Source organism: Perissodus microlepis, chromosome 5 (genome assembly GCF_051167445.1).
Source record: "Perissodus microlepis isolate ML-2025 ecotype Zambia chromosome 5, ASM5116744v1, whole genome shotgun sequence".
NCBI classification, from domain to species: domain Eukaryota; kingdom Metazoa; phylum Chordata; class Actinopteri; order Cichliformes; family Cichlidae; genus Perissodus; species Perissodus microlepis.
This window is the reverse complement of record NC_140465.1, coordinates 32,597,942-32,614,615: the sequence shown is the minus strand read 5'-3', so window position 1 is coordinate 32,614,615 and position 16,674 is coordinate 32,597,942. Positions and strand designations below refer to the sequence as shown.

At 40.2% G+C, this 16,674-nt stretch overlaps 1 protein-coding gene across 1 annotated transcript; it reads left to right on the top strand.

Annotated features, from left to right (window-relative positions):
• The first annotated feature begins 425 nt into the window (after window positions 1-425).
• LOC146387664 (CTTNBP2 N-terminal-like protein) lies at window positions 426-15,607 on the top strand. The gene is made up of 7 exons (XM_084929439.1): window positions 426-544; window positions 3,203-3,307; window positions 12,383-12,616; window positions 13,088-13,195; window positions 13,345-13,533; window positions 13,621-13,791; window positions 13,932-15,607. The coding sequence occupies exons 1-7, from the start codon at window positions 506-508 to the stop codon at window positions 14,865-14,867; spliced, it is 1,782 nt and encodes a 593-aa protein (XP_084785565.1). The 5' UTR covers window positions 426-505; the 3' UTR covers window positions 14,868-15,607.
• Window positions 15,608-16,674: the final 1,067 nt, after the last annotated feature.

Here is a 16,674-nt window from a genome sequence, read left to right as displayed (position 1 = left end):
TACTGTGGTATAACAGTACTGAAATAAAGATATTCTGTATTTTTTGAAGGACATAACTATTATAAGCGGAACCACATCAATGTCCACGATTTACCTGGGGAAATATTACACGCTTATTTCGAGGAGAGGACAACAAAAACTCTACTACACAAAAGCGCGATATGCCAGAGATACAAAGTCACTTCGTGACTGTCTAAAAGTAAACCACGTGTAAAGACGTTCGCATGGTTTGCATGGTTGTAAGACACACCAGAGTAAAGACAGAGGAGGAACTCGAGAAATACTAAACAAAGAAGTCCAACCAAAAACCAAGAAGTAGATCGTCACAGAGTCTGCCCATTCCCGCATAATCTCGCCTCTCATTGGTCAGGGCTCAGCGGCCGTTCACGCCAATTGGCTAGCTCGGCCGTCGTTCAGGACGCTTCTTGGCCGTCCAGGGTTCCGCTGCGACGGGATCAGAAGACGCAAATCAAGTGAAAGAAATCTTCTGACAGGAGAAAAGTTCATGCTGGAGTTCTCAAAGACCTCCGAGGGCCTCATGAAGGTAAGAAGTCACGCTGACAGCGTTTTCTGTGTTTGCGGTGTGAAGTTGTACATGATAGTTTGCAGTTTTGCACCGAGACTTTTTGTCTAAAGAAGGGAAAAAAGAAAAAAAAAAACATAAAGCTTCAGCAGAGAGGGTACAGGCCGAGCCGTTTGACGTGTTTCCATTTGTGAAAAAAAGTTTAAGACTAAATATTTTTCCTAAAAAACAAAACAAACGACTTTTCAGCTCGTCATCATCATCTTGAGCTTCAGATGACCGACTGATCTTTGATAATGCTGCTCTCTGTTGCAGCGGCTCCAGTTGTTAAACGACTCTTAAATCACAGAAGAGCATACGCCGGTCTTACAACACACAGCTGCTTAACTCGATGTAGTTCTTATTTTAAAACTATATCACCGCATGTAGGGAGGAAGCTAAGTGAGGAAGGAAGCTAAGTGGCCTGTGCAGAAATTAGGTTGGCTAACAAATCCAATTTAGTATCTAGACATGCTGCAGGAAATTCAGGAGACCTCTCGAGCTTTATTTCCCTCTAGCTGACCTCCATTATTTCCCTCTAGCTGACCTCCATCTCACGTTAGTTTGTGTGGTTTCAGACTGCAAATAGGAATCTATGCGAAACTTTTATCTTTGACTAAGTATGAAATCATCTGTCAGATGAGGTTGAGTGGCTTTTGATCTGGCTTCGTATAGTTTCATGTAAAATAAATTGCTGTCTGGCATACTTTGGATAGTGTCAGTATGACTGTTGTTGCAATCCAACTAGGATTTGGAAGCTTAGAAATCCTTCTTGGATTTAAAAAAAAAAGAAGAAAAAAGGGGGGTATTTAAAGGACTTTGGCTGTACTAGGGTGAAAGAGGGTTTTTTCGCCCCTTATACTACATACAAAAACACAAGAAGATACAAAACAAAGGCCTCTTTGCTCCAATGTTTGTTTGCAGCGAAAGTAACTGTGTGTTTTAACAAGTTTACAGTGTTGCAGACGAGGCACATGGCTGACCTGGCTTAAAACAACCACGGATAAAAAGATTATGGACACAGGGCTTTCGTCATCGGAAGTAGAGCAAGGAGAACTTGTGGGAATATTTGCATTTCCCATGCTACCACCCTTTGTTTGTATACACTAATAATTGCCAACTGTAGCTCAGGGGGATTAGGCAGAACAATTTTAAAATGTTGAGGGTCTAGAAAAGTACAGTGGCACATGCAGGCTCCTGTTGGTCCAGACTCTTCTCATAACACAGTGCACACACTTCTCACAGTGATTATGGTGGCCTGTGAAATTAGCAAGCGGGCCTGTAAACCAAAACTGAGGGAGATGTGTGTGCTGTAGTTTAATTAGCTTTTTACCCTTGTGGTTAGGCCACAGGCCATGAGTTCTTCTAACGGCACAACTAAAACACTGTGCCTTCTTTGTGAGAGGACGCTGCTGTAGACGGTAAATGCAGTTCAGCAGGGTCATTTCGTTTCAATTTCTGCATACTTGTTCTCCTGTTAGGCGTCGTGTAAATGCTAAGGTTTCAAGAATGCTATTCATCTTCAGGCTTCTGTGCAACTTGCGCTGTAGAGGACTGGGAAATATTATGGCTTTTTTTTCCCCTTTTTTTAAGATATCTCGTGATGACTTTGTGATGCGGGATGGTGTGGTGACCACAGACTGCTCAGTTCAGAGCGAATGCTTGGTCAGGTGTTGATCACAGTCTGGTGACAGCTTTTTTTAGATGCTTCAGCCACTTAACAGAAAGAATATTTCAGTTATTCAAGCTTGAGCGTGCATGACTGTTATTAAGTAGTCAGTTGGTGGAGTGTTCATCCATCCCAGACGTCCCACGTGATGATTCTCGTCTATAAAGGATCGTCAGTGCGGTGCCATCAACAGCTTTGATCTCATTTCAAAGAGAGGCCTGCTTGCATTCACTTGGGCAGAGCGTGGTTGGATGTTTGAGATGTGGACACCGCAGGGCTTGTCAGCAGTACCAACACAGCTGTGAGAACAGAGACACTACAAAGAGACCACATAACTTTAACAACAAAAAAATAACCAACTGCCATAATGTCCAATTATGATGGGAACACACAGCTGGGAAACAAAGTGATGTTATCTTTTACACGTGAAAGTTAAGTTACTCTGAGATTATCCGGTCTCTAGTTACGGTCTCTTATTTGAGATCCGTGTGCTCTGATCAACACATCCATGTTAGTGAGCAACCTTAGAAACACAGAAATTGCGCTGTTGCTAAATATTTATTGCATTTTACTAGAGAAAGTCACTGTACCTTTAAGCTATATCCAAACTAATGATCGGGTTTCCTCAAATATAAGACCGAAAAGATTTTGTATATGTTTTGCACACTAAGTCTGCTTTGTAAAATGACCCTATCCCAATATAATCACCACTAATCCACAGAAAGCTCATAAATCAGTGGGTTAGATCAGATGGCTGACTGGATCTCTGATTTTGGGAGAATTGGAAAACATTAAGCTTTATTTAACAATGAAATGAAAGACCGAGTAACTGCAGTATTGTTATGGGGAAAAAGCAAGATTAATACTTTCCATGTGATTTTTCTTCAGTAGTAGAGTAATAATTACGCAATGTATAAATCACAATGAGCAACAAAAAACAGGCTTTCTCTTTTTATGTCTTGCCTTCACAGTCCAAACTGAACATGGAGAGTCTGAGCAAGCCAGAGTTGCTGATGCTTTTCAGCATCCTGGAGGGAGAGCTGGAGGCCCGGGATCTTGTCATTGAAGCCCTAAAGGTACCCGTCATCAGAGCTGGGAACGTTGTTGTGTTATTATAAATTCTCTGCACAAAATGTCTTTTTAATGTGAAACATTCAAACCGAGGCTGAAAAGTGGCTATTCAACGCTCGTGGTTTTGGCAGTAAATCAGTGTTCAGAATGAATTCAGCAATGACAGGCTTTCACAGCAGCAATTAATTTATCCATAGAAATATCTCAAATAACTCCTGCATGCAGCCATCGCTGTTCATTTATACTGTCTGCTTAAAGGATCATTTTGGTTTTATTTCTAACCGGTGTATTTATCCATTAATTTGGATATTATGGATCTTGGATCATGCTAAGTTTTCACTTTTGACCTTGGTGTAGAGATGTGGAAACACGAGGAGTAGCACGCATATTACCACAGCGTTCATGCATTAGAAATCTTCATCCAGAATAATGTTATAACTATAAACCCATTATAATAACCACTGTTCAAGGCTCTAGATACTAATCTATAGATACGTAGTTGGGGTGTGACACATTTCCATTTCCCCCTGTCTTTGTTTGTTAATTAGAAAAATTCCTACTAAAATCTTTCTACTACAGACAGGAGGACTTGATCCACATTAGGTTGTAACAAAAAATGTGAGTGCATTTTTAGTTCAGTCTTTACCTGAACGATCTTTAAACATTAACGCTTTCATCAGATTAGCAAAAGCTGATTAGCATGAGCAAGTACTTCAAGTACAATTAAATAATGAACTGATATAATGAGCTGGCTCTGCAGTGAGTCTCTTATCCTACAAATGAACTCCAAGTAAAACTTCACTAATTTATTCTCATGCTTGTCTGTGCAGACCCCTAAAAGTCAAAATCAGAATCTTAAAGTGGAGTGACGTTAATGGGGAGCCATTGCAAATGAACTACCAATGATGTGATATGCTAATACTTAGAAGACGTAATCAAAAGCCTCCCGCTGGTGTCCTGCATAACCTGCAGACGTTCCAGGGAAGCTTTGTTAAGACAAGTGAGCAATGAATTACACTAATCCAGATGTTATGAAATATAAGCATGAATAACAATTTCCAGTTCAGAGCATGACACAATGGAACTCAACTTGGCAATATTTCTTAAGCGATAAAACTAAGAGCAAAACAGAAATGAATGCGAGAATCCCAGAGTGAAAAAGGAGTCAAAAGTTACCCCACGGTTCCTAAATGAAAATTCAGCGATAGTGACAAGGAAATCTAGAGTTTCCCTTACTTTAGACACATTCTGTCCAGCGCACAATCAAGAACTTCTGTTCTTTCTTCATTAAGTTGGAGAAAATTGTCATCAGCCATCCAACTTTTAATAGAATTCTAAGCACATATGCAAGATCATAACATTAGAAATATCTTATGCCTTAAAAGAGTTAAACAGCAGAATGTCATCTGTGTAGAAGTGATAAGAAATATCCTTAAAAGTGATCAAAATGTGGTGAAGAGGGAGGAGATGTAACAGAAAAAGGAAAGATCAGGACTTTGTGGTACGCTGTAGGCAGGATGAATGGAAGAGAATCTGACCTTAGAAGTGGCCTCTGAAAAGGATGGTAAAGACAGATAGGAAGAGAAGCACTCCAAAGCATACCCTGATATATCCATCCAGTATCTCATTTATTTATTTATCAGCAAATCATCTTTCAAAAGAGGAGAGAGGGATTTGTCCATTAGATAAGGTACATAAGTGGTAGCCCAAGTAAAGAGTTATATGTAGCCTACAAAACATTTCTCCTTGCATGTCATCTAGATCAGCGGTCCCCAACCCCCGGGCCTTGGACCGGTACCGGTCCGTGAGTCGTTTGGTACCGGGCCGCGAGAGTTGAGGCAAGGGTGTGAAATGTATAGTTTTCAGGGTTTTTATCGGTTTTCAGCGTTATTTTGTTATCGTTTTTATCGTTTACTCGGTTTTCCTGGGTCTTTTCACGTGTGTTATGAATAAATTTTCTTTTTTTCGGTACCGGTACAAGTTTTATTTTGTTGTATTTATCCGCGACACCTTAAAGGCCGGTCCATGAAAATATTGTCGGGCATAAACCGGTCCGTGGCACAAAAAAGGTTGGGGACCGCTGATCTAGATTTTTAGTAGCATACAGTGTGCTGCACAAGGCTATTTTCTGTGACCGTTAAGCTAAAATTTCTCTGAGTTTGCCTAATCTGAGAACTACTCTCTGTGTCTGAGAGAATAGACTAAATCTTTCCGGGCATTGTTTACGTATACCATAAGCTGGAGTGAATAGATGAACCAGTGAACAGTGCACATGCACTCACTTTGAACTAGCTGTTGCAGAGTTTAGACTGTCAGTTTGACGCAGAGCCACCAGCTCAGACGTTAAAATGCCTTACGCTGGCCAATCCTTTCAATTAAAGGATTGGCGGGCTATTTTTCCTCATTCTGTGTCCTTTTGCTGTACCAGCAGGCTCACGTGCTTTCTCATGCTTTCTGTAAATTTTTATGTTATATTAAGGATCTATTGTATTGTATTTTATTTAGATATATTTTTTAAATGTAATAATAAGTGTTGTTTTGACGCAAAATCACAAATGCATGATAAATAGCGGTTAAGCAACTTCATGATGCAACATTTCTGCAAAAGATGGCTTTGCCATTTTCAAATGTTTTTTAATGCTTTGCATACTTCATTCCTGCCAGTAATGTTTGCGTCTTACAGCCCTTACACACTTGGAATTCTAGTCATTTTCGTGTTGTAAAATGTGCCATTGAAAGAACAAACTTGAGAGGAGGCAGCTTGTGGAACACTGCTGAATGTTCATGTGTTGTGTCTAGACCACATTCCTACATCTCCTCAGGGATCTGGCCATCTAAGGCAAGAAGAGTTACAGCACACTGGGTGCCTGATGACTCACTGTGAGCCAGAGTAGGAGTGAACAAATAAACATTGGCCTTAACTGGAGGGAGCTTGAAGTGAATATGGCTATGCTGCCCTCATCTACACAAATTCTTAACCCATTCATCCCTTCAGTTGGACCAGTGAGACAGTTTTATGGTACTTTAATAATTATGCGATCACTAAGTTATGGGTAAAAAAAATTTGTTTTTTCAAGGAAAAAAATCAGTATTAGTCACAGCAGCCTTTAATTCCAGTCATATGCAGTTAGGATTTTTAATCATCCAGCGCTGCAGGGTTCTAGTTTTTCTAAATGAGTTTGCTAAAGTGAAAACACAAGTTCATACCTTTCTCTTGTTCTGCTCTTGAAACATGGCACCTTGGGTCTCGTCCTAACATGAAAAGCGGATTGTTATCAGAGAAATAGCACCCCCATAACCAGATCTTCCATTGTTGTTGCATGGATTTATGAATGGCAGTTTGTCTGTTAGTAAAATGTTGTAGTGCCATTGAAGGGACTGTCATAGAAAACAAAAAAACACCCAAAAGTTATGTGCAAAGTTCTCAGGCATTTAATTCTCTAATTCTGTCTACATAAATGAGGTTGACATTTTGGGCTTTTGCTTGTCCACTGTGGATAGATTGCAACAAAATTTTGTCTAAAGTTTGTCTAATATTTGTACTTTATAAGAGTAACTTGTATCCATTGCTTGTTGCAGATATTAGCAAGTCTGCCAGCAGTAATTGGAGAAGTAAGGCCACTCATGTTGGTTTTATCTGATGTGTCAGTGCCACACTGTCACCGTCATGTGAGAGGTGTTTAGCTTTAACACAATTTTCCATAGTAATAAAACAGACACAGATAAACTGTATCACATGCATGATAAACTCTTCACATATTTACTTTTAAAAGTATAAAAACTGTCAAGTTTCATCTGTTGTCTACTTTCTCTGTGTTTTTCAAATCTTTTATCAGTGATTTTCTACAGGACATTGTATTGTACGGCAAGTACAGGATGTGAGGTTAATGGCGTGTTTCTTCTGTGGTACTCTATATTTAATTATGCAGAACTATCAGTGGCATTCTAACTATCTGCTGCATTTTTCCCCTTGTGACTCACTTTTGCAGCTGCTCACACTGTGGCTTTCAAAAGGAAGTGAGTCTCTGGCAACGCTTATATTTGGCACACAAAACCCTGCAGTGATCCAGTAGTCCTTTTGGTTTGGGAAAGGAATATGAGTCTTTATGTTCAAAAGGGACTCAAATATGGAAATTAGCCTTTAATTAACTGTCAGGTTCACATGGTGTGGCAGACAGGAGCTTCCAAATGAAGCTACTTCAAAATCTTACCTTGTGCTGTGTTTAGGTGCTGAAATAGGAAAGAGCACTTTTGTTTGTTGGGCTGCGATGCATCAGCTGATTAGATTTGCTATCAGATAACATAACATATTTTGCACTTCAGTGATGGATAGTGGTTTTAGATCCTTTTCCTTACCATAGAATGCTAATGACATGCATTAACAACACCTGACATACAGTATACAGGATTCCAGGGTGGAAAGTTATTCATAACTTTTTATTTTATCAATCTTGTCACTAACACTGCATAGCAGAAAGACTTGAGGCATATGTCAGCAAAAGATAAGCTGGATTTGAACCAACGTAGCCATGGCAAAAAGACAGCTTCCCAAGAAAAAGCACCCACAGGTTGCCAGGAACTGTTGCCAACTGACAAAGGCGTAAATAATGAAACTAGACTGTGATGCATAACAACCATGCCCTGAGTGTTTATGGGTGTTGTACATGTACTGTATGATGCGATGAATACTCTGGTAGGTGTGGGCGCTAAGTATGAAGTAGCATGAGAAATTGGGTTTTTTTCCCTTTACAGAGAAGCGATGCAGAGGAAAACAAACTCTCTCTGTGCTGAGGAAGTACACATCTGTCTGTGCACTGAAGGGCTGTGGAGGGAGAGAGAGAAGCACAGTCTGTGTTTATGAGTAAACATTTGTGTAACGAGGGGGTGCTGTGAATTTATCAAAAAAAAAAAATCCTGACAATTTAAAGGCCCGTTATCCACGTATATGAAAGTGTAAACAGTGCAGGCTGAATAATTAGACATAAACAAGGAAAGAAATGAAAACTTTTTTTTAGTTATGTATATGTTTCTAAGTGGCTTTCTCCTCTGTAAGGAATGACTTATAAATCTAGTCTTATTTTCCCTTTAAGTGTCATTTTATATGACAGACTTAGGCAAGAATGGAAACTCCCATATAAGGTTTTTTAGTCTTGGCCTGTAAAGTGACACATCAGAGCAGACAGTCACTGACGGGAACAGGAGTGGGCTGCAGACAGATTTCGCTTTTCAGACTTCTCTTTAAAATTAGGTGATGGTATGTTATTTTTAGCCCCAGTATAAACATTATATGCTCCCTATAACATAGTCGGTACAAGAACAACAGAGTAGATGTCCTGCATAGCACAAAAGTCTGCTTCTGAGTTCCTGAATGGTGATTGGGCTTTCGATAGTGCCCACATTTGAGAGGCATTTTTGAATTCTCTCGGGCAACCCGTGTTTTCCTGTTTCACCCTCCATTCTGTTTGATCCGCCTTCACACCGTCCTCAGCGGACTAGATCAAATAACAGCTGCGAAGCCTCGCAGCCTTGTCCTGCTCGCTTTGTGCCAAATGAGCCAACATTGAGGATTGAGAAAACGATAGCCGTAAAGCTTCTGATCTCTCGTGAAATCATGTTTGAACTTTGATTTTCTGTCTAAAGCCACTGGTGAACACTCCCGGTGTTTTTCTGGAAACAACTAAGTGAACTTGAAGAACTTCCTAAAAGCAGTTAGTTTGATCTGACACTGTCATTTTAGTTCTATAGAATTGAGTACAGTATTATAAAGGATCTTGGTGTTTTTCAGCTCACGTTTTCTCCCCGCTTGATTAGCAAATGTCTATTTTGTCTTGTGAAATTTCATTTATGTCAGAATCTCTCCACAACTACTAATGGCTAATGGCACTTTTGTATCAATTATATTCTGCCCGAGGAAGCTTATGATGTGCTCATGCAATAGTCAATTTATTTAGCTCGGTAGTTATCCACCATGATGGCTGATCTGTCAGCCACAGTGGGTTTTTTATACCACGGGACTCCTTAATAAATGCTACCAATGAACTGCAGCAAGATGCAAAGATTTTAATTACTTATTTTGCTTTTTTACAGGTTTTGTAGAAGAATGGATGAATATTGCTCTGCAGGCCTTTCCACACTTTGACAACACTTTAAACCTTTCAAGTAATCTTGGTATCAGTCATCAGGAGCTCTGTCCTCACCCTGCCAGAGCTGATACCGCTCTCTTTAATCTCTTCATCCTCTTTTGTTGAAACCTCACTAAGACACTGCCGGCTCTGCTACAGCCCTCCTCTCCCACTCTCTCTTTTTCACCTGCTTTCTCTCTCTACCTCCCTCTGGAGTACCTCTTCAGGGCAGGCCTAAAGACATCTTCTAAACCTGAAATGTCTTGCTGCTATTGTTCCTCCTTTGTCATGAGTTAAACAGAACAGGTCTGCCTTGGCCGAGGCCCAGTCTAGTGCAGCTGTCCTGCTAAAGATAGACCGACACGCGGACCATCTGTTGCTCTTTTTCCTGTTAGCGTTTTTTCTTATTTTGTTTTTTAAACATCTCCTTCTCCATCTCTCTTTTTCTCTCTTCCCCTAAGTACTGCTTCTTTACATCTTCACCATCAGTATTAGAAATGATAATCATGGTGTGCTGAAAACGGCGTTTGATTTCCTCTTTTCATGGAAGGGAAGAGATAGCAGCATGTGTTAATGTCATAGCTGCCAGAGATTAAAGCTATTAAATCATTTCATAATCACACTCTGTGCTGTGGATTGATACTGTCTGTTTAAATTAATTGAGATAAGATATCTTTTTTACCGACCAAGAGAAGCATTATATACTAGAGTGGAATTCTGTTCATGAGATTGTTCTTTAGTACTGAGGCATTTTGACGCAACCAGGTAAAATGCACCAAGATTAATATTCATTCAATTTTGCAAGTATTTATTCATAAACAGAACTATTTTGACGTGATGATGGTACTAGATGAACATCAACCCCATGGTGGGTCTATTGGAGAGCTTAAGAAACCGTTCATGAACACAAAAGAAAGATGTCAGCTGATAAAATTGGCTATCATACATATTCTGGTGTTGTCATATGTGTCATCCAATATCATATAATGCAGAAATAGTGCTCAGGGTCAAGTGAATATCTTACGATACAGCGGTGCAGAGTCAGATATTATCTTCACAGTAGGTTAATGACTCCTGTTAAATACATGCCTGGACAGTTAAAGAATAACTTATAAAGAATAATCTATACTCTGTACGTCCTGTATGCATATCAAGTTCAAGTTGGATTCATCACTTCAAAAGACCTGTTGCCACTAGTGTTTCAATCTTTTCTCCCTGCTTCTCTTCCTTAAAAATGGTTTCTTGACAGCCACCTTTCCTTTGAGACTTTTCTGATGAGACTTCGGTGAACAATAGATGGATCAACTTAAAGGCCAGATGCGTCTCTTAGATTATGTGTCAGGTCTCTTGTCTTTTTTTTCTTCCTCCAAATGTCTTAAGGACATGACTTTCAGATATTTGGTGTAGATAGTTTTTTAGGCCTGTTGCTTCTTTCTTTGTCATCCAATCGTTCAGTCTCCACAAATCTTTAAAGGAAACACTGCACGAAAACCTGAGATATGCTACATTTTCTGATAATAACTCTTTGGTTAATATCGTTAATATTGTTGGAACAAAAACACAGTTTTATGCCTGTAAAACTGTTATCTTTGGCATTTTTTGCATATTCATTTAAAGAGGTGGTAACAAATGTTTGTGTTTTTGTGACAGTCTGCTAATAATGGAGGGCCTAAAGATACAATTTAAAATTGGTTCTTTGTTAATTTGTCTGTTGTGCATACATGGAGCACTGGCTCATTACTTCAGTTAGGTTCCCTTGGAATGATTCATAGGTTAATTCAATTCAATTAAATTTTATTTATATAGCGCCAAATCACAACAAAAGTTGCCTCAAGGCGCTTCATAGATACAGAGAAAAACCCAACAATCATATGACCCCCTATGAGCAAGCACTTTGGCAACAGTGGGAAGGAAAAACTCCCTTTTAACAGGAAGAAACCTCCGGCAGAACCAGGCTCAGGGAGGGGCGGCCATCTGCTGCGACCGGTTGGGGTGAGAGAAGGAAGACAGGATGAAAGACATGCTGTGGAAGAGAGACAGAGATTAATAACAGATATGATTCAATGCAGAGGTCTATCAACACATAGTGAGTGAGAAAGGTGACTGGAAAGGAAAAACTCAATGCATCATGGGAATCCCCCGGCAGCCTACGTCTATTGCAGCATAACTAAGGGAGGATTCAGGGTCACCTGGTCCAGCCCTAACTATATGCTTTAGCAAAAAGGAAAGTTTAAAGCCTAATCTTAAAAGTAGAGATAGTTTCTGTCTCCCGAATCCAAACTGGAAGCTGGTTCCACAGAAGAGGGGCCTTAAAACTGAAGGCTCTGCCTCCCATTCTACTTTTAAATACTCTGGGAACAACAAGTAGGCCTGCAGTGCGAGAGCGAAGTGCTCTAATAGGGTGATATGGTACTACAAAGTCATTAAGATAAGATGGGTTAGTGTCAAGTGGGTTAAGAAACAGAAAAGAATTTGTCGAAAATGATCAGGTTCAAGTACTAAAATAACTAAAACAGCAGCCAATGCCACAGAAAAACTTTTAAAGTCCTTCATAAGTCAGCTTTTGCTAAAGACCAGTGTAAAAGAAAAAAAAAGGCATTTATATGAAACATTATAATTAAAATGTATGTATGTATGTGCGTGTGTGTGTGTGTATATATATATATATATATATGGGTGTATATATAATATATTAATTATAATGTTTCATATAAATGCCTTTTTTTCTACTCTACAGTTTTCTACTCTTTAGAAGTCATTATTATTTTCCCCCAAAAAACACATCAAGCTCTAGAACGTGTACCAAGTTTCGTTGCCCTCCATTCTAAAAAGGCAATAATGGCTAAGATTCTGATCAGTCTGAGAAGCCAGAAAACTGATACAGTTGCTACAGCCCTGTTACAAACATTGTGTGGAAAAAGGCTGACTCCTCTCTCTCTCTCTCCGCCCCCCCTGCAGGCACAGCGTAAAGAGCTATTCATTCAGGAGCGCTATGGAAGGTACAACCTCAGTGACCCCTTCCAGGCTTTGCAGAGAGACAGTGAGGCTGTGGGGGGCCAGGACAAAGAGGCTGGCTGTTCTTCCTCCACCTCCAACCCTCTAGTGGTCCTCAAACTGGTGGTGAGCCACTGCAGGAGAATGCAGGAGAAGATGCTGGCCCAGCTGGCTGCAGCTGAGAGCAGGCACAGAAGGGTGGGTGGACGTGTCGTCCTTAATCAGAAGCGTTGGTAAAAAGTTCAAAATGTAAAAAAAGTTTAAAAAAAAGTTAAAAGTAATCCTCAGCGTTTGAGAAAGAAAACATAAATGAGGCAGTAGCCAGTGAAGTGCTGGCTTGTAATGCACTGTGAATAAAGAGGGTTTTTAAAATTGCTTTTTAGGAGTTTTTGTGACTTTTCATAATGCAAATATTCAGTCAAATGATTTATATTTATATTATTTATTATATTTACTGTTGTTTATTATTTATTTATAACTAAAAAAGTTGCATATTGAAAAGATTATATTTTTCTGTAAAATACCGCATATGCAGTACCTCCAAAGCCCACCAGGCCAGGAGGCCGCTGCGCCATTTAACTTGTTTAACTGTTTTAGAGATAATCAGTATTAATGTTATTTTTTAGCAGGCCAAACTCAGATTTTGTCTCCCTGCTGTGTTTCTTTCAGGTCATTGCAGACCTGGAGGAGGAAAAGAGGAAGCATGCAGAGGATACAGCGGAGGGAGATGATGTCACTTATATCCTGGAAAAGGAGAGGGAGCGCTTACAACAACAGGTGCCTTCTCACTGATGACTCATCAAATATTTGTCCAAAATGTGCTAAATCAGTAATTTTCAGATGTTTAAGCAGCCATAGTGTGTTTATGAAAATCAGTGTATTTTCAGATTTTTTTTAAATTTATTTTTTCTTCTCTGTGTTGCTAGCTGGAATTTGAGAGGAGTCAGGTCCGCCGGCTGGAGAAAGAACAGCGTCGCATTACTGACCAGTTAGAGGAAGAGCGGGCTCAGCACAAACAGCTCTCCTGTGCTTTGGCCAAAGAGTGCAAGTGGGCCAGTGCCAGAGCTCTGGAGGAGGGACACCGACTGAGCGAACTGAGCCGTAAACTCGAAAAGGTATAAAAACATTTGGAACCCCATCATTGCCTAGCACCTGTATGTGCTTAGGCATATTCGATTTTTGATTTTCTTTTTCTGATGTAGGAAAAAGAGACTTGTCAGTCTCTTAGAAAAGAACTGGAGGATGAGAGGACAAAAGCTCTGAGGATGGAGGCGAGAGTGGAGGAGCAGCTGGCTGAGTTTGACACAGAGCGTGAACAGCTCCGCTCACGACTGAAGAAGGAGGAAGCTCACTGTTGTCAGCTACAGCATCAGGTTTGCACACAGTCATCACTATGGAGGATGCACATTTGGCAAAATTTCTAATTTCATATAATCTTACTACAGCAGGGGAATCTTAGTGCAGAGTCACATTTCTGCTTAAAAATGCATCTTTTTATTTTTCTTGTAATCAGGTAGAAGAGCTCAAGAGGAAGCTGGAGGAAGTGAACACAATGAAGGAAACTAGAGGAGCCATTACAGCTCCAACTGAGCCAGGAGAAAAGGAGTGGGCCACAAACGTTCCTCCGGGAAAGTCATTAGTAGACTCTGTTAAGGTTGAGGACATAGAGGAGGACAGAAACAAGCCACCTTCACAGGCAAACGGTCATCATTGTCCAGCAGAGACTAACGGGCATCATGGCCCACAGAATGGAAATGAAAATCCTCCAATTCAGACCCAAACATCGTTCTCTCCCTCCACTGCTGTTTCTCCAACTCTTCCTTGTTCCTCCCCCTGCGCCTCACCCGTTCTTGCCAAACGGCCACCAACCAGCCCAAATCAAGAAAGCTTTCAGTCTCCCTACCAAGCCGGGATCAATCAACGTTTCCATGCTGCTCGCCACAAGTTTCAGGGTACCCCTGACCCAGAGCCGCAGTCCCAGGCTGTGCAGCCTGCTCTTCCTCTCTTGCCGAAGGACCCCTCTCCTGCGGCCGTCACCTCATCGCCAGAGGCCAGCCCGGTCAAGCAGATTGCCCGCAGCACAGTTACTCAAGTCCTGTCACGTTTCACCACCGCCCAGCAAAGTGCTACAGCGAAGCTCGCCACATCGAACAACTCACCCTTTGGTACAGACTACCGCAGCCTGGCAGCACCTTTGTCTCCAATCATTGGAAGGGCTGCAGGGATGGTTCCCCAAGGAATAAAATCGCCCACCATTCCCAGGGCAGAGCGGGGCAACCCTCCACCAATCCCTCCTAAGAAGCCTGGTCTAGCCCAGTCCCCTTCTTCTCCAGCTGCAGTGCCCAGGTCTCCCAGCCATTTCTCTGATAGCCCCCTCGCAGGAAGCTGTGGCCTCACCTCCAGCCAGGAAGGAGTTAAAGAACTGGACATGGTGGTTTCATCTAATTAACCGATCTGCTTGTGGCAACATCCACATTTCATAATAAGATATAGGCTTGTATATAACCAGAGTTTTATCATGTCCTTTTTTTAAACAAATGACCCCTCAAACACTGTTATGCTGTTTGTATTTATTAGATTTATTTGAAATACGTGTGAGGGCACTATTGTAGGAAGTAGATGAAGAGCTGGTAGTAATGAACAATTACAGCTGAGTTTAAGTTTCATAAGGTGCATATTATGTTGTTACGATGTATAATTTTTTAATAGTGTCTTTCCATTTATTTTGTCTCAAGTATGTCGCTTTTTATTGTAAGAATAATCACCAGTAACTCAACCTTTGACCAGTGTAGGCTACAGAGTCATTTTAGTTTGCACTAGTGTTCTTTTTTTTAAATTAAAAACCCAGTAGTCCTTACTTATTACTGCATCTTATTTTAACACAACAAATAATCTGATTAGTGCCGTAATGTCATGTCATGTTTTGTTCTCTATTAATTTAATGATGTAGTTACAATAACTATGTAGACTCTGATGGTTATATGCAGGTGCTGTTGTAAAAACTGTTCTGATCATCATGTCTTTGTCATTTATAACAAATCACTATAAGAAAAAAATGTAGCCAATCATAGCTTTGATTAATATCGCATCCTGCCATGCTGGGTATTCCTCTGTTTTTAATTATATTTTTTACAGTACTTTTTTTTTAGGCTGGAAAGTGGCATCTTTAATAAATATATCCTAAATTTTTGTCATGCATTCATCTGTTTATTAGCCCTCCTACAGGAATTATAGTGTTTTAGGTATTATTGCCAATAACTTGTTTAAATAACATAAAAACGGACATTCAGTTTGGTGTTATATATATATGATAAATCGTATTAATTCCTCACTTTTGATAAGGAAAAACCAGTGAGGTCAGATTTACTTAAGAAACAACTATAGCCTGTGGGTATTATGGAGTCCAAAGTGTACCAAGAAAATAACCCCTACACCCTTGCACCACCACCGGTCGCCTGAACTATTGATACAAGACAGGACGGTCCATTCTTTCATGTTGGTAAGTAAGTAAGTAAAATTTATTTATATAGCACATTTCACAGATAAAAATCACAAAGTGCTTTACAATAAGATCAGACATACAAGTTAAAATTAATTAAAAGCCCGTTTGTATAAAAATGTCTTCAGCTGCTTTTTAAAGGAGTCAGTAGAGTCTAGACAGCGTAAAGACAACGGCAGAGAGTTAGTTGGTTAAGCCAAACTCTGACCGTACCATCCAAATGCTGCAGTACAAATTGGGACTCATCAGACCAGGCAATTTTTTCCCAGTCTTCTACTGTACAATTTGGGTTAGCCACAGTGTGAATTGTAATCTCAGTTTCCTGTGGTTAGCATGTAACAGGAGTGTTGCATGCAGTGGCCCTCTAATGCCATAGCCCTTCTGCTTCAAGATGTGACGCGCTGTGCAACCAGAGAATGCTTTTCTACATACCTTGGATGTAACAGATATTTCTTTCTTTTTTTCCCCAGCCAATTATCTGAAAACCCTAGAGATGCATGTGTGGGAAATTGTAACCATTCAAACTCCCTCAAATCACCTTTCTTCCTCATTCTGATGCTCAGTTTGAACTTCAGCAAGCTGTACTGACCATGTCTACATGCACGAGGTTGTTGCCATGTTATTGGCTGTTTATACTTATATTTGCATTAATTAGCACCGGCACCGGTATACCAAACAAAGTAGTGAATGGATACTATATAAAACAAAAAAATTGGCAAAATTGGACATGCGCTGCAACATAAAGCAGTACATAAAA

Coding starts and splice junctions, on each gene's coding strand:
- LOC146387664 (XM_084929439.1), top strand. CDS start 506: ATGCTGGAGTTCTCAAAGACCTCCGAGGGCCTCATGAAG. Junction 12,617..13,087: donor CTGAGAGCAGGCACAGAAGG/GTGGGTGGACGT, acceptor TGTTTCTTTCAG/GTCATTGCAGACCTGGAGGA. Junction 13,196..13,344: donor GGGAGCGCTTACAACAACAG/GTGCCTTCTCAC, acceptor CTGTGTTGCTAG/CTGGAATTTGAGAGGAGTCA.